This window comes from Ahaetulla prasina, chromosome 4 (genome assembly GCF_028640845.1).
Source record: "Ahaetulla prasina isolate Xishuangbanna chromosome 4, ASM2864084v1, whole genome shotgun sequence".
NCBI classification, from domain to species: Eukaryota; Metazoa; Chordata; class Lepidosauria; order Squamata; family Colubridae; genus Ahaetulla; species Ahaetulla prasina.
Genome location: NC_080542.1, coordinates 143,854 through 167,327, shown reverse-complemented (window position 1 = coordinate 167,327; position 23,474 = coordinate 143,854). Strand labels below are relative to the sequence as shown.

General features: G+C 52.5%; 2 protein-coding genes across 7 annotated transcripts; both read left to right on the top strand.

Annotated features, from left to right (window-relative positions):
• Positions 1 to 940: 940 nt before the first annotated feature.
• On the top strand, positions 941 to 14,829 carry LOC131197678 (mucin-17-like). The gene is made up of 10 exons (XM_058182030.1): positions 941 to 1,010; positions 9,109 to 9,227; positions 9,882 to 9,940; positions 10,158 to 10,297; positions 10,843 to 10,902; positions 11,234 to 11,411; positions 11,969 to 12,139; positions 13,892 to 14,004; positions 14,171 to 14,265; positions 14,618 to 14,829. Exons 2-10 carry the CDS (start codon positions 9,117 to 9,119, stop codon positions 14,651 to 14,653), a joined length of 963 nt encoding a protein of 320 aa, XP_058038013.1. The 5' UTR covers positions 941 to 1,010; positions 9,109 to 9,116; the 3' UTR covers positions 14,654 to 14,829.
• A 3,607-nt stretch (positions 14,830 to 18,436) lies between these two features.
• Positions 18,437 to 21,972, top strand: TRIM56 (tripartite motif containing 56). Of its 6 annotated transcripts, XM_058183622.1 has the most exons (4): positions 18,484 to 18,525; positions 18,786 to 18,914; positions 19,128 to 19,242; positions 19,804 to 21,972. In XM_058183622.1, exon 4 carries the CDS (start codon positions 19,862 to 19,864, stop codon positions 21,935 to 21,937), a length of 2,076 nt encoding a protein of 691 aa, XP_058039605.1. In that variant the 5' UTR covers positions 18,484 to 18,525; positions 18,786 to 18,914; positions 19,128 to 19,242; positions 19,804 to 19,861; the 3' UTR covers positions 21,938 to 21,972. The 6 variants fall into 6 exon arrangements, with proteins under 6 accessions (XP_058039606.1, XP_058039605.1, XP_058039604.1 ...); XM_058183621.1 differs by lacking the exon at positions 18,786 to 18,914; XM_058183623.1 differs by lacking the exons at positions 18,786 to 18,914; positions 19,128 to 19,242 and having other exon boundaries at positions 18,437 to 18,525.
• The last annotated feature ends 1,502 nt before the right edge of the window (positions 21,973 to 23,474 follow it).

Genomic DNA, 23,474 nt, shown 5'->3' with positions numbered 1-23,474 from the left:
GGGTGAGATTAAAGAAAGCTGCTCCTTAAAGAAATGTTCCTTAATTTTTAGCAGATGGTCTCGTGAGTAGGAAATCCGTAGTGAGTCCCAGAGAACAATTAGAAATAAAGAAACAATTAGAGAGCATTTCACCGAGGCAGCCTTCGTCGGCGCCATCTTAGGTTAAATCAGACAGTTATATAGGTGCAGATGACAGACTCTATAATTCCTCTATAGAACTGGATCAGCAGCTCCTTGGGCAGTTTGAGCTTTCTGAGTTGGCGCAGAAAGAACATTCTTTTTTCATGATGTTTTTGATGTTAGCTGTCCATTTTAGATCTTGCGATATGATAGAACCTAGAAATCTGAAGATTTCTACTGTTGACACTGTGTTGTCTAGTATTGTGAGAGGTCAAAGTATGGAAGGGTTTCTACTAAAGTCTACCACCATTTCTACGGTTTTGAGTGTGTTCAGTTCCAGATTGGTCTGGTTGCACCATGAAGCTAGTCGTTCAACCTCCCGTCTATATGCGGATTCATCATTGTCTTGAATGAGACCGATCATTGTTGTGTCATCTGCGAACTACAGTAGTTTGACAGATGGATCGTTGGAGATGCAGTCATTGGTATACAGAGAGAAGAGAAGTGGGGAGAGCACACAGCCTTGGGGGGCCCTTGTGCTAATTCTACAGGTATCTAATGTGATTCTGCTTAGCTTCACCTGCTGCTTCCTGTTTGTTAGGAAGCTTGTGATCCACTTACAAGTCTGTTCAGGTACCTATAGCTGGTTTAGCTTAGTTAGAAGAGTGACTGGAATGATGGTATTAAATGCTGAACTAAAGTCTACGAAGAGGACCCTTGTATAGGTCTTTGGAGATTCAAGATGTTGTAGGATGTAGTGCAGAGCCATATTAACAGCATCATCTGTTGACCTGTCTTTACAAACGCGGAGGAGATTCTAACACAGGAGAAGGCAATTCCCCCGGAGCCATGGATTACCAAAAAAACCAAACGACAGAAGCGGCAAAGAGGTAAACGGGCTGGGATCTTAAACAGATTAAGAAATCGCATTAAAACTCCTCTGCCTTCAATTTTCCTAACAAATGTACATTCACTTGCAAATAAGATGGATGAAATACTCCTCTTAAACAAATACTATTCTGATTTTCGCAATTCAGCAGTCTTATGCTTCTCTTAAACCTAGTTAAATGAATCAATTGAAGATAGCAGCCTGAACATTCCAGGATTTCAGATTGAACGATCAGACAGAATTACAGAAACATCTGGTAAAAAGAAAGGAGGAGGCTTATGCCTATATATTAACATCAACTGGTGTCAAGATTTAAAAGTAATTTACAAATTCTGTGACAACAATTTAGAGACTTTAATTATCAACTGCAAACCATACTATTTGCCTCCTGAATTTTCCTCATTTCTTCTAATTACTGATTATGTCCCACCACAAGCCTGTGTAAACAAGGCATTACGAACTCTAGCTGACCAAATCATGGAGGCTGAAGCCAAACACCCTGATTCACTGGCCATTATTCTGGGAGATCTAAACAAGGCAAACTTAAGGAAAGAGCTACCAAAATACTTTCAGCATGTCAATTGTCCCACCAGAGGCAAGAATACTCTAGACCATTGCTACACAACACTAAAAGATGCTTATCTGTCTTTACCACGAGCAGCTGTAGGACACTCTGATCATTGCATGATTCACCTTGTACCTGCTTACAGGCAAAGACTTAAAACCACAAAATTAACAATTAAATCAATGAAGACATGGATGGGGGAGGCAAAATTAAAGCTACAGGCATACTTTGACTGCACTGATTGGAATATTTTTGAAGATACCTCTGCAGACCTGGATACTGTAATATCATATGTCAGCTTCTGTGAAGACCTGTGTGTACCTACAAGGAACTTGCAAATATACAGTAACAACAAACCTTGGTTCACACCTAAACTTAAGCAACTACGACATTCCAAAGAGGAAGCCTATTGGAAAGGTGATAAAATGCTGTACAATCAAGCCAGAAATGCACTAACAAGGGAGATCAGAGCAGCAAAAAGAAGCTACTCTGAAAAGCTAAAGAATCAGTTTTCAGCAAATGAACCAGCAAACATGTGGAAAACTCTTAAAAATATCAGCAGTTACGGCAAACCACCTTCCCAGGCTGAAGGTAATCGGCTGATGTTGTGCAACGCACGGTCCGTGGTCAATAAGGCCCCCCTAATATATGATCTTATCCAGGGGGGTGCCGCGGATCTTATGGGCATTATGGAAACCTGGTTGGGCGCAAAAGGGGGCGTGCCCCTTGTTGAAATGTGCCCACCGGGTTTCCGGGCATTCCATCAGCCGAGGGCCCAGGGTAGGGGTGGGGGGGTGGCGGCTGTGATTAGGGAGAGTCTAGAGCCAAGGGAGACCACTGTACCTCAGATGGCCGGGTGTGAATCCCTCTTTGTGAGGTGGGGCCATAGGTGTCAGATGGGCTTGTTTGTCACGTACCTGGCTCCTTGCTGCGTGACAGCTGCCCTGCCCGAGCTCCTGGAGGTGCTTGCTGGGGTGGCGGTTGAGACCCCTAGACTTATTGTCATGGGGGATTTCAACTTGCCATCGACCGGCATGTCATCTTCAGTTGCTCGAGAGTTCACGGCTTCCATGACGGCCTTGGACCTGACTCAAGTAGTTGATGGCCCCACTCACAGTGGGGGTGGCACACTGGATTTGATTTTCATCTCTGATCAGTGGTTGAAGGATCTGGATTTGAGGGATTTAGTCATCGAACCTTTGTCATGGTCAGATCACTCTCTCCTTCGCCTGGACTTTCTGACCGCCACTCAACACCGCAGGGAGATGGAACCAATACGTTGGTTCCGTCCCAGGCGCCTGATGGACCCAGAGAGGTTCCAGACGGAGCTTGGGCCGTTTCCTGAGGGTCTGGCTCACGGCACGGCCGAGGAACTTGTCGCAGCTTGGGAACGGGCCGCGGTGGGGGCCTTGGACCGTGTCATGCCTTTGCGGCCTCTGACCTGGCGTAGGTCTCAACCAGCTCCCTGGTTCTCCGAGGAGCTGAGGGGGATGAAACGCCAGAGAAGACGCCTAGAGAGTTCCTGGAGGTCCAGTCGTTCGGAGGCTGATTGGACACTAGTTAGGTCCTATACTAGGACCTACCTAGTGGCAATGAGGGAAGCGAGACGTTGCTACGTCTCCTCCCTCATTGCGTCGGCAGATAACCGCCCAGCCGCCCTGTTTCGGGTTACTCGCTCTCTCCTTCATCAGGGGGAGCGGGATGACCCGTTGCAGGGACGTGCTGAGGAGTTTAGTGGTTATCTATATGACAAAATCGTTCAGCTTCGGGACAGCCTGGACCAAAATTGGGTAGATCCGGGTGGGATGTCAGAGAGCCGTCTTGTTGAGACTATTTGGGATGAGTTTGACCCTGTGGCTCCCGAGGACATGGACAGGTTGCTGGGTAGGTTGAACGCCACCACATGTTTACTGGACCCGTGTCCCTCCTGGTTAGTGCTGGCCGCACAGGAGGTGACACGAGGCTGGCTCCAGGGGATTATGAATGCTTCTTTGTTGGAGGGGGTCTTTCCAGCCGCCTTGAAGGAGGCGGTGGTGAGGCCTCTCCTCAAGAAGCCTTCCCTGGACCCAGCTGTTTTAGGTAATTATCGTCCGGTCTCCAACCTTCGCTTCGCGGCAAAGGTTGTAAAGAGTGTGGTGGCATGTCACCTACCCCAGTACCTGGAGGAAACCGTCTGTCTAGACCCGTTCCAGTCCGGTTTTCGGCCCGGTTACAGCACTGAGACGGCTTTGGTCACATTGGTGGATGATCTCTGGAGGGCCAGGGATAGGGGTTATTCCTCTGCCTTGGTCCTATTAGACCTCTCAGCGGCTTTTGATACCATCGACCATGGTATTCTGCTGCACCGGTTGGAGGGATTGGGAGTGGGAGGCACCGTTCATCGGTGGTTCTCCTCCTATCTCTCCGATCGGTCGCAGACGGTGTTGACGGGGGGGCAGAGGTCAGCCCCGAGACGCCTCACTTGTGGGGTGCCTCAGGGGTCGATTCTCTCGCCCCTCTTGTTCAACATCTATATGAAGCCGCTGGGTGAGATCATCAGTGGTTTCGGTGTGAGGTACCAGCTGTACGCTGACGACACTCAGCTGTACTTTTCCACACCGGACCACCCCAACGAAGCTATCGAAGTACTGTCCCGGTGTCTGGAAGCCGTACGGGTCTGGATGGGGAGAAACAGGCTCAAGCTCAATCCGTCCAAGACGGAGTGGCTGTGGATGCCGGCTTCCCGGTACAGTCAGCTGCAGTCGCGGCTGACTGTTGGGGGCGAGTCATTGGCCCCAATGGAGAGGGTGCGCAACTTGGGCGTCCTCCTGGATGGACGGCTGTCTTTTGAAGACCATTTGATGGCCGTCTCCAGGAGAGCTTTTCACCAGGTTCGCCTGGTTCGCCAGTTGCGCCCCTTTCTAGACCGGGATGCCCTATGCACGGTCACTCATGCTCTCGTGACATCTCGTCTGGATTACTGCAATGCTTTCTACATGGGGCTCCCCTTGAGGAGCACCCGGAGACTCCAGGTAGTTCAGAATGCGGCTGCGCGGGTGATAGAGGGAGCCCCTCGTGGCTCCCACGTAACACCTCTCCTGCGCAGACTGCACTGGCTGCCTGTGGCCTTCCGGGTGCGCTTCAAGGTTTTGGTAATGACCTTCAAAGCGCTCCATGGCATAGGGCCGGGCTACTTACGGGACCGTCTGCTGCCACCGAACGCCTCTCACCGACCCGTGCGCTCTCACAGAGAGGGACTCCTCAGGGTGCCGTCGGCCAGGCAGTGCCGACTGGCGACACCCAGGGGAAGGGCCTTTTCTGTGGGGGCCCCCACCCTCTGGAACGAGCTTCCCCCAGGACTTCGCCAACTTCCTGACCTTCGAACCTTCTGCCGCGAGCTTAAAACACATCTATTTATCTGCGCAGGACTGGACTAGAATTTTAAATTTTTTAAATGTTTACATTTTAAATTTGGTTTTAAATGGGGTTTTATTATTTATATCTCTATTTTAAATATTCGGCCTATGTAATGAGTTTTTTAAATTAATGTTTTATCTTGTATATATATATGTTTTTAAGTGGCTGTAAACCGCCCTGAGTCCCTAGGGAGATAGGGCGGTATAAAAGTATGAATAATAAATAAATAAATAAAAACTGGCAGATGACCTGAATGAGTTTTACTGCAGATTTGAAAGGAAACTACAGCCACCTACTTCCACAACCCCCATCTCAGACACACCAACAAAAGCCTCCTACAACTGATCCCTTCCCATTGGGTTCCCAACCTCTAGTGATCACAGAAAAGGAAGTGCAAGACCTATTTCACAGACAAAAGCCAGGAAAAGCGCCAGGCCCAGACAAGATAACTCCTTCTTGCTTAAAAGTCTGTGCTGACCAATTGGCCACCATCTTCACCCATATTTTCAATAAATCACTAGAGATGTGCTATGTTCCTTCTTGCTTCAAACGCTCTACCATCATCCCAGTGCCAAAGAAGCCCACCATCAAGGAACTGAATGACTACAGACCAGTGCTCCAATATCTGTAGTCATGAAAACCTTTGAAAGGCTAGTGTTTTCCTACTTGAAAACCATCACGGATCCACTGTTAGACCCCTTGCAATTTGCATACTGAGCAAATAGATAAACAGATGATGCTGTTACTATGGCTCTGCACTACATCCTACAACATCTTGAGTCTCCAAAGACCTATGCAAAGGTCCTCTTTGTAGATTTTAGTTCAGCATTCAATACCATCATTCCAGACACTCTTCTAACTAAGCTAAACCAGCTACAGGTACCAGAACAGACTTGTAAGTAGATCACAAACTTCCTAACAAACAGGAAGCAGCAGGTGGAGCTAAGCAAGATCACATCAGATACTTGTACAATTAGCAGAGGGGCCCCCCAAGGCTGTGTGCTCTCCCCACTTCTCTTCTCTCTGTATACCAATGACTGCATCTCCAACGATCCATCTGTTAAACTACTGAAGTTTGCAAATGACACAACAGTGATTGATCTCATTCGAGACAATCAAAATCCCAAAATCTTCAACCAAAAACTGTCTACTATTGACCTCACCCCATTCCTAAGAGGACTATAAGGGGCGTGCATAAGAGCACAAAAGTGCCTACCGTTCCTGTCCTATTGTTCCCTTCATCATATCAAATTGATATAGTTGATGCATATTTTTTTTTATATATATGTATATTTTCTTCAAAATATGTTGTTTTATCTACAACAATTGTTTGAGTATACGGTTGTGACAAAAAGAAATTAAAAAAAAACAAAAAAAAACAATGACGAATCCGCATATAGATGAGAGGTCGAACGACTAGCCTTGTGGTGCGACCGAAACAATCTGGAACTGAACACACTCAAAACTGTAGAAATAGTGGTAGACTTTAGGAGAAACCCTTCCATACTTCCACCTCTCACAATACTAGACAACACAGTATCAACAGTAGAAACCTTTAAATTTCTAGGTTCTATCATATCGCAAGATCTAAAATGGACAGCTAACATCAAAAACATCATCAAAAAAGGACAACAAAGAATGTTCTTTCTGAGCCAACTCAGTAAGCTCAAACTGCCCAAGGAGCTGCTGATCCAGTTCTACAGAGGAATTATTGAGTCTATCATTTGCACCTCTATAACTGTCTGGTTTGGTTCTGCAATCCAGCAAGAAAGACACAGACTTCAGAGGATAATTAGAACTGCAGAAAAAATAATTGCTACCAACCTGCCTTCCATTGAGGACCTGTATACAAATCAAGAAGAGGGCCGTGAAAATATTTCCAGTCCCTTACATCCTGGACATAAACTGTTTCAACTCCTACCCTCAAAACGACGCTATAGAGCACTGCACACCAGAACAACTAGACACAAGAACAGTTTTTTCCCGAAGGCCATCACTCTGCTAAACAAATAATTCCCTCAACACTGTCAAACTATTTACTAAATCTGCGCTACTATTAATCTTCTCATCGTTCCCATCACCAATCTCTTTCCACTTATGACTGTATGACTGTAACTTTGTTGCTGGTAATCCTTATGATTTATATTGATATATTGACCATCATTCGTGTTGTAAATGTTGTACTTTGATGAAGGTATCTTTTCTTTTATGTACACTGAGAGCATATGCACCAAGACAAATTCCTTGTGTGTCCAATCACACTTGGCCAATAAAAAAAATTCTATTCTATTCTATCTATTTGCTCAGTATGCAAATTGCAAGGGGTCTAACAGTGGATCCGTGATGGTTTTCAAGTGGGACAGCACTAGCCTTTCAAAAGTTTTCATGACTACAGATATTAGAGCAACTGGTCTGTAGTCATTCAGTTCCTTGATGGTGGGCTTCTTCAGCACTGGGATGATAGTAGAGCGTTTGAAGCAAGAAGGAGCATAGCACATCTCTAGTGATTTATTAAAGATACGGGTGAAGATGGGGGCCAATTGGTCAGCACAGACTTTTAAGCAAGAAGGAGTTATTTTGCCTGAAGCTTTTCCTGGCTTTTATCTGTGAAATAGGTCTTGCACTTCCTTTTCTGTGATCACTAGGGGTTGGGAACCCAATGGGATGGGGTCAGTTGTAGGAGCTGTTGTTAGTGTGTCTGGGGGTTGTGGAGATAGGTGGCTGTAGTTTCCTTTCAACCCTGCAGTAAAACACGTTTAGCTCATCTGCCAGTTGTTGATTTCCTTCAGCCTGGGAAGGTGGTTTGCCGTAACTGCTGATATTTTTAAGAGTTGTCCACATATTTGCTGGTTCATTTGTTGAGAACTGATTCTTTAGCTTTTCAGAGTAGCCTCTTTTTGCTGCTGTGATCTCCCTTAATATATTTCTGGCCTGATTGTACAGCATTTTACTTTCCAAGTAAAGGCAGATAATAATTAAAATGCTTAATCACCGGTGTTTTTTAAAAAAAATACTCTTATGGATCATTTATTTCTTCTTCCACCACAAATGTGGAGCATCTGCTCACCAAACACACACACACACACACCCCACCACCATCAGAAACCCACAGCATTCCTCTGTTGTAGAAGAGCAGCTTTGTAGCTCAGGGTTGAACTGGGGGAGGGGTTGTCCTTGGTGCTCTCTGAGCTTTCTTGCAGATGTTTCACGACCTAACTAAGAAACAACATCAATGCCAGATGACATTCATCAATGATGGTCACATTAGCAATGTTACTTAGTTGGGCTCTGCAAGAAGACCTCAGGGAGCACCAAGGATGCCGTTGCCCTGTTCTGCTGTGAGAGAAAATCTCCTGAGGTCAGCCTTAAGGATCTGAGTGGGAGCTGAAGGTGGACCATACCAAGATGGTATGGTTTGTCCATTGCAGCTCTCAGGCAGGCAGGCAGGTCCACAGTCTCTCTTCAGGAGATGGCACTGCCTGGAATGGGTCTTCCTGGACTTCCACTGCAGAAGGACCCTTGCCAGCTTTGGCTGGCGCAACACCTGTGGTGCTCTCTATCCAGAGAGGCCTTCAGTCCTGCTTGCCTGGACTACTTCAGTGCATTGTACAAGGGCCTGCTTTAGAAGCCCACCTGGTCCAGAAGGGAGGCTCTCAGGGCTATGAGTGTTCAGGGCTGTGACCCAATTCTGTAGGTTTTCAGGAGCAATTGAAAGAGTGAACTCCCTCCTACCCCAAGTGAGCTGAGGAGAGGGCGGTTTGCCCTGCCATCTCAGGGAAGGGACACCCCCCCCCCTCACAGCCTTGGCCATGAACAGGCTGTTGTTCAAGGGCGTGTGGGCACAGAAGGTACAAGGGTGTTAATGAGAACATTGTTTTTATGGGCATATTTGCTAGATGGGTGCACGGGCACCCATGCTACCAGGGCGTTAGCTGGACTTCTGCGTCTATGAGTTAGCAAATCTTTGACTCTAAACCAGGCTTTGGGGAAATCGGAAGACCTATAAATAATGAGATAAGTGAATAAGCCCACGATTATTGCCTGTTGGGGAGAGGGAAGGGGCCAGAAGAGGGGAGAAGCCTGGGGGCCCTGGCTTGGAGACACCCGGAGGTTTTCACTCTCCTTTGTTTTTTGGCAGGGACGATTATGGCTACAATCAACGTCTTCGTCAAAGTGATCCAAGAGAATTTTACAGCAGAGATGGCTATTCCTGGCTCTCTTGCTTTCCGGACTTTTGCGGCCCAATTTGAGCAGCAGGTGAAGAGGGTGGCTAGGGTGATGTGAAGAGACCCCCTGTCCATCCACCAGAGCTCCCCTTGCCCCGTCCCAGGAGCTGGGACTGAGAGCCAGGGGCAGCTGGGGGGATGAGGGTTGACCATGGGCTCAGGGGTCTGCCGCTTAGATGCTGCCCAGTCCAAAGAAGAGCTGGCCGGGTGTCCTAGCATCCCTCTGCCTGGCTGTGGGTGGGCTGGAAGAGGCAGCCGGCTGTCCCCTGAAGCCCTTTGATCTTTTCTGGCTATTGGCCAGACTTCGGTGCAGACAGACGTCCTCCAGATTGGACCCCCAGATCTGCCTTTGTAGCTCAATGAAGGTTGGAGGCTGGCAGACTTGTTCTGAAACTCGGGTCCTTGTTCTCATTTGGACCTACTGCTGATCAGGTTCCAGGTGCTCTGTCATTGGGGTGGAAGCCTGGACTTCTGCCTGTAGTCTCTTAAGGGGAACATTGGAAGACTGATGCCTGTTTAGAGGCTCCCCACCCCCAACAGTTCTGGGGTGAAATGGCGCAGTTGGGGTGGGCAACAGCCTCACTGTGCATCCTCAGAGATACTTTCATTATGATGATGTCTCGTCAGTTTCTGTAACTGCCCCTTCTCTTCCTCTCCCTCCCTCCCTCCCTCTCTCTCTCTCCAGATGAATATTTTCTATGCCAACATTCCTGGGTACCAGAAAGTAATTGTGATTCGTCTGAGGTGAGCTATTTGGGAACCAGGTTGGGACCCCATTTGGGGGAGACAGTTGCTCGGCTGCCCACCTCCACCTGTCCTTACACAAAAGCCCCACCCAAGGCAGCAGGCATCCCCCCCCCAGGGGCTCTGTGGGTGGCCCAATGCCCACAATCCTGGTGTCCTTGGGGCAGGGCTCAGGACCCAGTGAAGTAGCCTCTTCCTCCCCTTCTCTTCCCACCAGCAACGGTAGCATCAACGTGGACCACCAAGTGATTCTGCAGGTGCCTTTCTCCAAATTCAATGCCTCCTACAATGCAGCTGTGGACAAAATCCAGACTAAGCTGCACAGCAAGGAGCAAGTTTGGTCCTCCGAGATCAAAGGTGAGGGGGCTCCACCGCAGCAGCCCTGGGTATGGAGGGGCTCACTCTGGGCTAGCTGGCTAGCAGGTGGCCAATTCCTGGCCAAGAGGCCCTGGCCTGGCTTCTGACGGGGGGCGGGGGGGGGGGGGGGAGTGACAGCACGTCAAACTCCCCCCAATCCTGAGATGAGAGGAAAGGATGAAGGCTGGAAAACCAGGCAAAAAGAGGTGGCCTAGGGGCAGCGGGGGCTCTTGGCTGCTACTACTGCTGACAGGAGAGTGAGGAGGAGGGGGCCCTTCTCCCCTCCCCCCCAGATGGCCCCAGTGCCCTGGGGGAGAAAAAGGCAGGGCAGGGGAGAGGATCCCTATTAGGGGGAGGGGGAGGGAAAGGAGTTCCTGGGGGCTGGTTGGCATGCAATATCCCAAACCTGGGAAAAGCCCCTTTCTGGAGGCAGCTTCCTCTGCTCACTTCCTCCTGGCTCTTTGACTAGATTTAGGCCCTTAAAAGAACCTATTTTCCAACGGCAATTGGAGCTTTTAATAATGTGATAACCGGATCTCTTTCAGGGAAGCTGTGTTTCAACTCGAGTGATTCTGTGGTGATTGAAGTGCCTCTCAGTCCTCAAGGTGAGAGTGGGTGCATGCAATGTGTGAATGTGCGTGTGTGTGTGTGTGTGTGTGAGAGAGAGAGAGGGAGCGTGCACAGAGGGAGAAGCAACCAAAGGGAAAGAAGGCAGGCCCCTCTGCTGGAGGGCGCATTTTATCCATGGATGAGTTCAGGAAGCAGGCAAGGGCCCAGACGGACCTGGAGCCCATGCCAGAGGTGGGGGAGGGGCTGTGTGACATTTCCGGGCCAAAAGCAGCAGCAGAGGCTGGCTGGACCCCTGGGGTCCCAGAAGCCTGCAATGGGGGTGCACCGGTCCTCGGCTGACTCAGCTCCTCTCCTCCTGCCTGCTAGACTTGTCCAAAATCTGCAGAAATGACTCTGTGATCAAGCAAGAGCTGCAGCCGTATTACCTGGCCCGAAACATTAGCAACCAGTTGCAGTGCGTCTCCAACTGCAGCTTTTTCCACCAGGATCCCTTCCGCTGTGACAAGGGAAGCTGCTACATCCAGGCAGATGGGCCGAACTGCTAGTGAGTAGAGCGGGGGAGGGCAGGTCAGAGGCAGGTGGGCCTGGGCCCCTCCGCTCAGTCACTATCCAACCAATGGAACTTCCTTTGGAAACCCCAGCACAATATTCAGAGCCCCTGCCCCTTCATCCGAAGGGAACAGCAGAGGAAGGGCCCCAGGGCCAGCAGAATGGACTCCAGGCCCCACTCTTGGCCCCGCCTGGGCTTTTCAGCAGAAGGGCCTGGGAGGGTGGGCTGGCTGTGGGAGGGGGAGACAGAGCCGCCCATGAGACCTTGAAGATCTGGAGTGGCTGCTCTGAGCATCTGAGGCCAAAGTAGCCATGGAGGGCATTCCTTGCAGAGTTCCGCCCAGCTTCTTCCTGGCACGGTGCCCCAGGAGCAAGGCGGAGCCCTCCTCTGGGTCTCATGGCCAGGCGTGGCCCCCCTTCCCAGTGCCCCATTCTCATTCAGAGTTTGAAAGGCAATGAAGATTGAACTAAAATCTCTCTGTTAGAGAAAGGCGGCCCCCCCACTCCCCGCCACCTGCCCCACAGCCCTGGAACTCTGCCCTTCTCTTCCAGCTGCCAGCAGTCGGACGCCTACTGGTACACTGGCCGACACTGTGATCAGAGCGTCAGCAAGGTTGGGGTGGCCGTGGGGGTGGCCCTGGGCCTGGCAGTCCTGCTATTCCTCATCCTGCTCCTGGCCGCCCTCCTCTGCTGGCAGTGCAGACGCCGAAGGAAAGACCACAGGTACATTGTCGGGGCCTCCTGGGCGACGACGGCCCTGCCCTCTGGGCTGCTGCCAAAGTTGGCTCATGCCCCCAGGCAGGCCTGGAGGGGCATTTCCTGTTCGGAGCTTGGGAAGCTCTTCTCCGGCCTCTCCCAGCTGCCTGGCGAGTCTTCTGCCCTGTGCCCGTCTGGTGACAAGGGCCTGGTTTGCGGGTGGTGTGTTTGTTCTGGGCAGGTTCCTCGAGGCAACCGTTTCCACGGGCGATATGCCAACAGCTTAAAACTGCAGTCCAAACAGAAACAGCAAACAATTGGAAGGTCAAGTTGCAGGCATGAAACTAGACCAAAGGTTCCCTCTGTGAAACAGGGACCTCTACATCAGGGAGCCGTCTACTGGTTTTGAGTACAGAGTACCTCTAAGTACAGCCCTTTACAAAGGGAAACATTGCAGAAAAGCAGGCGCCACCCCTCACACTTAGACTTAATTCAAATATTTGAAGATCCCTGATTAAAACTACTATGAAGTCCATTGAGATTTCCTCCCATGGCCTCGTTGGATCTGCCACCGGTTGCAGCAGCCCAGGGGGTTTTCCTGGTTGCTTTTTTATCATGCCACAGATGGCGCAACTTTGCACATAACTGTCCACGTCTTTCTTTATGCCGGGCCACCAGAATTGCCTCCGTGCTAAGTGTAAAGTCTTTAGGAACCCAACGTGGCCCACTGATTTGATGTCATGCCTCCTCTGGAGGATTAAGGTGCATAGGAACTCTGGGATGTAGTGTTATGTCCCCTTCCATGCTAGGTCATCCCTTTTTGTCAAGATGTGGTTGGTTTTCACGGAACCAGGGGTCTGCTAGCAGTTTGGTTTTGAGTTTCATGGCTAGATCGCTTGCGGGTCGGACTTGCTGGTCACAGCATTGTTGTCTGGTGGTCACTTGGGCAGCTGTTTGGGTAGGGGGGATGATGGTGTCTACTACCTCCTCCCATTCTCATTTGTACTGGGGCAATTTGCTTATCCAGGCTTGTTCTGAAAAAGTGAACTAATAGCCATTCTGGAAAGGGGGCATCCTTCCCACGACTGGTCTGCAGGCCCTGTTTTCTCCAAGGCGGGTTGGCCTTGGAGAGAGGGAGCGGCCAAAAGTCCCCCGCCAGTTTTTACACCTAAGGTGGGACTAGAGCTCCCAGTTGCCTGGTTTCTAGTCCGGCCCTGAAAGGCTGAAAACGGCAAGAGGCATTCAGGGGCCTCTACTAACCCAGAGGGGCTTGTCCCGAGGGCGGTTCTGGAGCAGTCAGGGAGAAAGCAGAGCTGGAGTGGGTCTTGAAAGGGGGCTGTCCTGCTGGAAGGGCTGGCACTACAGCATCCAGCACCACTTTACAGGGAATGCCACTTGCCTCTATGGGCGGCTCTGGAGGTGGCTCATCCAGGGCCAGATTGGGAGCAGCTGCCCGTGCCTCCCCACACAATTGGGGCAGAGGAAGGCAGGGCCCAGCCGCAGCTCCTAGCCCTGTCACTGCAAACATCCAAGGTGGCCAGGGGAAGGCCTCACCAGGTGGCACCTGTGCCAAAGCAGGCTGTGTTGCATTTGGGGTTCCGGGTACAGCCGCAGAGGCAGGACATGGATTCCCTCCTCTCATGTTACTGTGGGGAGGTGGGAGCCCCTCTTTCCTGGTAGAACATCTGCTGGGGGAGCAGGCTCAGTCTGGCGTCCTCTTGCTGGCCAGTCCAGGGTCAGAGCTTGGATCTCTCTGACCGCCTTTCCTACTCTCCCTAGGCAGTTGTATTTGAACCCCAATGAGGAGAAATGGTACGAGAATGATTCGGATTGGGTGGCCAGGCCTCAGGGCCTCCCCCCACAGAGCCCCCCAGCCCAGCAACAGCGGCCAGGTAGGTCCTGTCAGAAGCATCTCTGGAAGAGAGACCCCAGCTTCCTCCTGAGGCTGCCCAAGGGCTGCTGACCATCTGAGAAGGGCAAGGATGTGCCCCTCAGCTGGATGCCTCTCTGGCGGGAGGACCTTCGTCTCACTGCGCCCCCTCCACTCTCTCCCTGCAGCCCCTTCTGCCAGCACCAGCAGGGAAGATGCCTGCCCCACACCCACCCAGGGCAGCTTCGGGCCTCAGCTCGACCAAGTGGACATCTCCCTCCAGGTCCAGAAGGGGGAGGGGCATCTGGGTGGTGACCCTCCCTGGGAGACACAACCCGGGGTGGGAGGGAGGGAGGGAGGGAGGCAGGAGGAGCAGCCATCTTCCCCGGGAACCCAGAACAAAGCAGCTGGGGTGGGGGGTGGGGGCAGAGCGTGGGGGGCAGTGAACACCAGCAAGGACAGTTCCTAGAGGGTGGGGAGGGAGAAGGCCAACTGCCCCTATCCCACATGGGGCTGCAGACACCAGGACCATTTAGGCAGGGCTCCTAGAGGGTTTCCCGGGGCCCCCCTCTCTCTCTGGCTTGCCCTCCTCAGGCTCTTTCCCCACTTTGCCTTTGCCTTCCCTCCTTCTGCAGGCACAGATTGCTCGGCCCCAGATAACCCGGCTCTGAAGACGCCTTGGAAGCCAAAGTTGGACCAAGGCAGCTTTGATGGGCTGCTCGTCCCAAGGGTCCTGGCCCACCCCTGACCTGCGGACTGGGGCGCCTTGGAACAGCCCCTGAGGCTGTGGGGGGAGAAGGAGCCTCAGTGTGACTCCTGGACGTCTGGATGCTGAAGTGTAAGCCGCCCTGAGTTTTCGGAGAAGGGCGGGATATAAATGCAAATTAAAAAAAAAAAAGCACCCCCACCCCCCACCCCCCACCCCCGTCGGAGTTTGCAAAGATATGGTGCCCTCGGGAGTAAGAAACTGCTGCCTGTAACGCCCCCTCGCCCGTGACTCACATGCTGTCTCTGCAGGCAGGGACGGTGACCCCTAGCACATCCCTAAAAGCCTGCCAAGACCACGGAAGTCCCGCGAATGTGCTATGGGGATTGATGATGAAGGGGGAGAGTCGTTTTGGCCCTGGACTTCAGTGGCCACCAACAGGCTCACTCACTCACTCCAGGCTCGGAGCCCTTTGGGTAGAGTGGGTGCATCTTGCCGGCAATTGTTTGGCTCAGTGCTGTGCCATGACCTTCCCAAGCCCCCCCTCCTCTGGCCTTGCACCAGCTGCGGGAACGGTGCTTTGCTCGCCTTTGTGGGTAATAAAAGCAGTTAACCTAACAGCCTCCTCTGGGTCTCTTGTGGGCAGGAGGAGGGCAGTAGCTCAGCCACTTCTTGTTGGGCCAGCAACTGGTGCTGAGTGTGGGGGGGGGGGCTTGGACCACGATCCTCTGCACCGAGATTTCTGTTTGGCAAACGAGGGCTAGACCCACCCACCCCGCTCCTGCTGAGCCCAGCGCCGGCTGCTCCCAGCCCCAGAGAAGATGGGGGGCAGCCGGGTGGCTACCATGCTGCTGGTCTCCCTAGGCGGCTGGAGTTCCTGCCACAGCCCCGGCTGATGGGAGGAGGGCAAAAACGCAAGCCTCCAAAGTGGGGGGGTCTCAGCGCAACCTCTTCTCTTGGCCACCCCGTATCTGTGGGGAATCCTGCCTGCCTGCGTGGCGAGAGGGGGCAGCTGTGCGAGAGGGAAGGCATCTGGCCCTTTCTGAGCTGTTGAGCCCCCGAGCGAATCCCCCAGCCCAGGTGGTTCACTGTTCCCAGGGCGGAGTCTCCGGGCGCTGGGGGCTGATCAGGGCGGCGGCGGCGGCGGTCTTATCGGCTCAGGAGAAAATAGCAGAGAGCTCCGGGCCAGGCCCTCTATCGGCGTCCTGGAGAGAGGAGACGCTAGACTTCCAAGCCAAGGAGAGAGCTCAGCACCCCCTGCTGGCAGCCCTAAGCAAAACTGGGGAAGTGAAATGCAGCTTTTCAGAGAGTGCCGGTCATTTTGGCTCTTCCAAAGGACTCCCTTAGAAACAGCGCTCCGACCAAGAGCGTTTGTTAAACGCTGTTGATGTGGAGGAAGAGTGTGGCACAATGAAGAGGTCGTGCAATGCAACATTTCAATACATTTAAAATCTCTAGGTCTTTTTTTACCCTCTCCTGGTCTGCCTGCGTCTCCCTCCTCCCTTTCCCTGGTGGCAAAGCAAGCCAGGACCGGAAGGGCTCTTTTCACTGCAGTTCAAATGGAAATGGCCACCAAAGTCAGGAAAGGGGGATCTAGTGCCACTTGCACTAGACTAGCCGCAACTTCTTGCTGGTCTTCAAGCGCAACACTGTAGGGCAACACCTTACAGCAGTCCAACGGAGAGGTGACCAAGGAAGGGCCACCCTGCCAGGAGCTGTGAGTGGGCACCAGCCTGGGGTGGGGGGGGGGAAACTGGAGTGGAATATCCCTGAAACCAGGGCCTGGGGGCCAAAGAAGAAAGCAATTTTCTGGTCATCATGATACATAAAGGATGCTGAGACTCTAGAAGAGTGCAGAGAAGAGCAAGAAAGAAGATTAGGGGACTGGAGGCTAAGACATACAATGGATGTCTAGGGAGATTCTCAGTCATCCAGGCCATGGTTATCTCAAAGCTGCTTTTTCAAAACATCTTCAAACCTTCAATGCCGGCTGGGAGAGGCACCGGCTCACAGCATTCAGGGCACCGCAGCTCCCGCTTTGACCCACCTAGCAGCTTCTTCAGACAGTCCTGGCAGTAGCTGTGGAGGCAGGGTAAGATTTTGGGCTGGCAATAGTGCCCCAGACAAATGGTGCAAGTCAGGAAGCTGCTGGAAAGGGTCTCCCAGAGGGAGGATGCTTTGGCAGACATCTGGTCAGGGAAGGGAGCAGAGGCCACGCCGGGCGAGTGTTTGGGGGTGGGGTGCTTCTCCACTCTTCCCCCCTGAGTGGTCCAGAGTCTTTCCCAACCCATCCGGGTCCCAGCTTCACCCATAGCCGCCTTGCCTCAAATGGCCTTTCCTGACAGCCAAGCCAGGACAGCTGCGGAGGCCTTTCCTGTTTGGGCTGCTCTGGGGGTCTTCCAGAGAAGGGTCCCCTGCAAGGGAGCCACAGCCCTGGAACGTCTGGGGGGAGTCTGCTTGCTTTGAGGAAGGGGGGCGCTTTGGGGCAATAAGAAAAGACCAGCCACTCTTGAAAGACTGGCAGCCACTCAGTATGGACTCATTCCATCCCTTCCATTCCGGTTTTTACACCAACCCAGGCTCTCTTCAGTGCCAGAGCCTGGCCCATGGGGGGTGGGCGGGGGCAGAGATTCAGGCCGGGTTCCCTGGCCTAGAAGGGCTGGGTTAATTTTTTTGTGGGGGGGGGGTCCTCACCAAGCTCCCATCTCCCTAACCCAGGTTTCTCCTTTTGCTTTGGTATGGCCTGCTGGGGAGCCATGGTTGCCCTTGAATAAAAGGGGCTAGTCGGAAAAGGTCCCCCAGATTCCCCAGAGAGATTGCTGCCTCCCTGCAGCTGCACAGGGGTTAACCTGTATGGGGGTGGAGGGGATGGACGGACACACAAGTCCTCACTTCCTGGCAGGGCCACAGGTCCCTTCTGAGGGCAGCTCTCACTGGAGGGTGCTGGGGAGGGGAGGGTGGAGGGTCAAGCCCTCCCTTGGGTTGTTTCTGAATCTCACCTCCCACCCCTGGGCCTGAGGACAGGAGCGCTTCGGAATGGAGAAGTGGTGTAAAAGCAGGAGTGGATTAGATGGAATGGAATGAGACCATGCTGAGTGGCTGCCAGCATTTCAAGAGTGGCTGGTTTTTTCCCTTTATTGCCCCAAAGCACACACCCCCTCCTCAAAGCAAGCAAACTCCCCCCAGGCTCCCTGGAAACAACTATTGGCTCCCATGCAGGGGACCCTCCTCTGGAAGACCCCCAGAGCAACCCCCAAGACCCTTGTCCTGGCTTGGCTGTCAGGAAAGGCAGGGGTGAAATCTAAAAATTTTCCCTACCGGTTCTGTGGGCGTGGCTTAATTGGTGGGCGTGGCTTGGTGGTCAGATGACTGAGTGAGCATGGCCAATAACAATAAATAATAAAAATAATAAATAAAGTATAAAAAACAATAAGAGGTATCAAAAACCAACTTTCACACATACAACACAACACAACTGACTCACACACAATGTAAAAGCAGCTGCACTTCACACTTCACACTTCACATAGCCACAAAAAGCTCAAAAAACAACTTCACACTTTACACACACACAACTCACACACACACACACACACAAATGCCACATACAGCTTCCTGAGATTTTGTGTGTTTGTGTAGTTAGAGTGAAACACCACAGAAACACACCAAACCTCAGAAAGCTGCACAGATATTTTATTATTTTATTTTATTTTATTGTGGACTTCAAATCCCAGAGTTCCTCAGGCAGCAAAGCAGGAAGTCAAAGCAAGCTTTTTTTTTTTCTTCAGTAGCTGAAGAAAACATGCCATTGCCAGCCCAAAAGAGCAGTAATTATAGGTAAGTGAGGAGGGGGAATTGGCTGGGCTTGGATGGGAGCTCTTGTAAGTGGGGGCTGTTAAAAGGTGAGTTTTAAAGCCTGTGAAGATCAGGAAACTCCTCTGGGATCGCCAGAGGAGGCTTTTAAAACCTCGGGTTTTTTTCTTTTTTCTTTTCCCCTTCGGCTGAAGAGGGTTTTTTAAAAAAAACTTTTAAAGTGTTCTGATGATCTCTGCTCAGCCCCGCGATCATCAGACGGTTTTTTTTTTTTACTTTTCAAGGCATGTTTCAGCTGAAGAAAAACTTTTAAAAGTTAAAAAAAAAAAACCTCTGCTGATTGTGCGGCCAGGGATTTTTGCTACCGGTCCTCCAAACCAGCAGCTGCCATCGCTACCTAATCGGGAGAGCCGGTACGAACCGGGAGCATTTCACCCCTGAGGAAAGGCCATTTGAGTCAAGGTGGCTGCAAGGGAAGCTGAGACCCAGATGGGTTGGGAAAGACTGGGCCACGCAGGGAGGAAGAGTAGAGAAGCACTCCCCACCCTCCCGGCCATGGGCTCTGTTCCTTTCCAGCTTTTGTGTCTGTCTCAGAGCCTCTTGGTTTCGTTTCTGCTTCCACCCAGCACCTGATCACAAAGTCCGAGGTGGTGACAGTGGCAGCAGCAGTGGCTTCCCTACAAGGTGAGAAGAGGAGGAGCCCTCCAGCCCAAGGTGTAGCCCAGATCTTCTCCAGACCAGGTGGGAACCTGGCAGCCCTGGTTGGCTCTTTGTCTTCCACCGCAGGGGCGGCGGCAACTTTGGAGACTTGGAGCTCCACTGGCTGCTGAGCAAGGTGCCTGGCAGTGAAGCCTTCTCCCTGCCCTGCCATGGTTTAGTGTCTCCTGCTCGAGCAGGGGGCTGGATCAGAAGACCTCCAAGGTCCCTTCCAACTCTGTTATTCTGTGAGTGGGGGAAGTGTTGAGTGCAGGTGCTAGGAGGGAGTATGAAGGGGAAGGGGCACCCCTGAGTCTGGGAGTTCATGAAAGGGAAGGGGCATCCCTGAGTCAGTCAGAACGGCTTCCACTTGCAAGAAGAGCTGGTTCCCTGGGACAGCAAGGGCCCCTAACCGCTGGCTTTCCTTGGATGACTGGTGGCCGCAGCTCCTGACCTTCAGCTCCCTCTCCCTGGGGCTGAAACCAGGTTGGGTCCCAGAGCCCCTCTGCTTCATGACCCACAAGGCTCCCCCCAGCCACCGCTGGAGCAGGCTGGAGGTGGGTGTCTGCTTGGACTTGGTTCCACCACTCTGTCCTTTCCTTCCAGGTGCAGGCCAGGGTGGGCTTGGCCTTCATCCCTGCTTCTCTGGACGGAAGGTGGCTAGATGGCTGCCAAAGCATCCTCCCTCTGGGAGACCCTTTCCAGCAGCTTCTTGACTTGCACCATTTGTCTGGGGCACTATTGCCAGCCCAAAATCTTACCCTGCCTCCACAGCTACTGCCAGGACTGTCTGAAGAAGCTGCTTGGTGGGTCAAAGCGGGAGCTGCGGTGCCCTGAATGCCGTGAGCTGGTGCCTCTCCCAGCCGGCATTGAAGGTTTGAAGTCCAACTTCTTCATCAATGGCCTCCTGGACTTGGTGCCTCCAGTCGAGAAGTCCAGGGCCACCTGCAGCCTGTGCCCGCTCATTGGGCAAGATGCCAGCTCTGTCGCTGTGTCTCACTGCATCGATTGTGCTGATCACCTGTGTCAGGCCTGTGCCCGTGGGCACTGTTGCTCCCGGCTTACCCACAACCACCTTGTGGTAGACATGGAGGCTTACCGCTCTGGGAAGTACAATGAGGAAGTCCGGAAACGTCAGGCCTCACGCTGCAAAGAGCACAAGGATGAAGACCTGCAGTATTTCTGCATTCCCTGCGCTGCTGCCCTCTGCCGGGAGTGCCGTCTTGGCCCTCACCTAGAACACCCATCCCTGCCCTTGTTGGAAGCCGCCAAAGCCCGCCGTCCCATCATCACAGGCCTCTTGGCTGGGGTAGAGGAGAAGGTGCAGCTCATCATCAAGGGAAAGGCCAACCTAGAGAAAGAGATAAAGGAGATGGAGGTATGGAACATGAACATCCGTAGTGTGGTAGAGCAGACGTGTGCCAAGGCCATGGAACAGTTGCTCAGCCACAAGGGAAAGGTCCTGGGCCAACTCTCTGGCTACCTGGAGGAACGGAAAGAGGCCTCTCAGGTGCTGCTTTCTGAGCTGGAGTTCCAGGAGCAGGTGGCCTCCACCACAGTGGCCTTTGCCCAGAAGGTGCTGAATCTGGGTCAAGAGGAAGAGATCGTGTCTTTGGAACAGATGATCTCAGAGAGGCTGAAGCAGCTGCAGAGCTTCTCCTGGGAGACCCTCACCATGCAGATCCCCAAGCTCTGCATCCAGCCAGACCTCCTCTATGGCTGCAACCTGTTCCACCTGGAGTTTCATGAGAAGGCCACAGCAACCACTCCAGGGTGCAACGTGGGGAACTCCACCAAACTGGCTAAGAAGAAAGCAAAGCAGAAGCAGCCCCAGGGAGCAGAAGGGGGGCAGGTCTCCAGACAGGAAAAGGCCCCAAATGAAGAAAGCTCTGGACTGGTGGAAGTTGGTGGGCCTCCTTCCTCCAATGGACCAGAGGTCCCCCGCTTGATCCCGAAGCCTATCTTTTTCTGCAGCTTCTGGGTGAAAGTCCCAACTGACAAGAAGAGGCCACAAATCACGGGCTTGTGCCCACTTGGCTCCAACGAAATTCTCGTGGCTGATGAGCAGAACAAGAAGTTGAAGCGCTTCTCTCTGCAGGGCGAGTTCAAGGGCACGATCCCGGTGCCGAGCAACGTGGCCCCATTCAGCGTGGCTGCCATGGGCAATAAGGTGGTCTTCACCGCTGGATCTCAGCTCTATGTCTTAAATGAAACAGGGGGGATTATATGGCAAAAGGCACTCAAGGGGGGCCAGGCCAGCCACGCAGTGACCACCTGTGATGGGAACTGTGTGGTCGTGTCTGTGGCAGGACATCTGGAGGTGTTCAACATGAAAGGACACCTCTTGGAGAAGATTGTGCCAGAGGGCTCCCACGAGAGGTGCCTGGTATTCCTGGGCAGATGGAAAGAGGGATTTGTGGCATCTGACTGGTATCGACGTAGTGTGGTGCTGCTCAACAGGAATGGGGATCTGGTGACCGAATACCAGGAAGGGCAACTGAAGGAGTCTCAACCGGGCAGTGTCTGTGTTGATGCCCCTGGGATCGTCTATGTGGTGCTTCGCGAGCTGAACAAGGTTGTGGCCTTTTCGGAGGCTGGGGAGGAGCTGGGATCTTTTCTCACAACAGAGAACAACATCTTCAAGCCACGAGTGGTCACCATTGCCGGGGATGGACATTTTGTGGTAGCCCTCCCCAACGGCACCGTCCATGTCTTTAAGATCAAGTACCAGGGCAAGTGAACAGGGAATAGGCCCTGGGGATGGGGGTGGGGGTGGGGGTGGGGGGGGCAGTGCACATCTGCAGAGTTTCAGATGGGAGCAGAATCTGTTTGGCAGTGGGTTGGCTCTGAGATGTGTGGGGGGGCGGGGGTGTGTGTTAAGGCCCCCATTTAACCCCTCATTGTGTGAAGGGCTGTGTCTCCAGAAGGCCGGGCCTCTCCCACTGCCCCAGTCCTGCCTAGGAATATTGAAGGTGGACAGAGATGGGTGGCATGAATTCTGCTCTTGGAGAGGCCAGCTGGCCAGAGGGAGGGAGGGGTGTCTTCTATGGGTAGGAGATGGCGAGGTGCCACAGCAACCACAAGAGACGAGGCTGGCCAGTGGAAAGACTGCTGGGCACTCCTGGCAAAGGCTTCTCCACCTCCTTCTCCACTCTAAGAAGCAGTTAGCAAGGGAGGAGAGATGGTGACTGGAGAGCTTCAGGCCTCTCAGGAGAAAAGGCTGTGAACGTTTGGCACCCAAAGAATATAAACTGGGCTGCCAGAATCTGGGCTGCATATCTCTAGGTCAGCTACCTGAGATGCCTCCCCCCCCCGCCCCCCATGTTTCAGGACTTCTCTGCGCCTCCTGAGGTTTAAAGGCATCTTTAACCAGGGAGGGAAAACTTGCCTGGACTTCTGTGCCAGTGCATTGCACTTAGGGTGCATTGGCATTAAGCTATTGGGGGAGGGACCTTAATATGCTTGTTGCCTGCCTTTAGCCCTCTGTGCCAGGAATGCTGCAAACATGGCTCTGTGGGTTTCAGAATGTGTTACCTGGTATTCCTTTTTCAAATATTTGATTTGCCTTTTAACTGTAATTTCTATTAGCCTTTACTCAGCCATTGTAGCTAAGAAAAGCTGTGGAAACATGGGGTCAGAGGTTTCCAAGAACAAAATATTGTCACGTGAAATGATTGGTTGGCAACCCTGCAAAAATGGAGCTAGCAGCAGAGAAATGTGGGCAATGGGTGGGCCAAGAAGGGTCTTGGCAGTGACTGTAGATTGGCTGTGTGCGCAGCTCCTCCTGTAGCCACCAGAGGGCACACTCCTCTTTACTTTGGGATTCTCTGAAGCTGTGGGTTGAAGGTGGGGTTGGCTCTGTCTGTGGGGCTGGGCTTCTGTTTCCAAGCCATCTTTTCAGGGGGCAGGTAGCGGGTTCCCAGCAGCAAAGGAGAGGCCCCCTGTCAGGAGGACCTCTGAGCCAAGTCACTTTGGCCACACCAGTTTGGGACACAATGTCATGTCGCTGACATCGCGGGGAAGAATGGGGAGGACTGGTCAAAGGTCATCCCAGGAAAATTAGATTAAAAGAGTTGGAAGGGACCTTGTAGGTCATCTAGTCCATCGCCACCCCACCCAAGCAGGAGACCCTACCCCATTTCCAACAAATGGCAGTCCAGTCTCTTCTTGAAAGCCTCCAGTGATGAAGCTCCCACAACTTCTGAAGGCAACTTCTCTTCCATGGGTGGATTGTTCTGTCAGAAAATGTCTCCTTATTTCTAGGTTGAATCTCTCCT

Excerpts from the sequence above, each read along its gene's own strand:
- LOC131197678 (XM_058182030.1), top strand. The coding sequence starts at position 9,117 with ATGGCTACAATCAACGTCTTCGTCAAAGTGATCCAAGAGAATTTTACA. Across the intron at positions 10,298-10,842 it reads TTGGTCCTCCGAGATCAAAG|GGAAGCTGTGTTTCAACTCG; the intron begins GTGAGGGGGCTC and ends GATCTCTTTCAG. Across the intron at positions 11,412-11,968 it reads GCAGATGGGCCGAACTGCTA|CTGCCAGCAGTCGGACGCCT; the intron begins GTGAGTAGAGCG and ends CTTCTCTTCCAG.
- TRIM56 (XM_058183623.1), top strand. The coding sequence starts at position 19,862 with ATGGCTGCCAAAGCATCCTCCCTCTGGGAGACCCTTTCCAGCAGCTTC.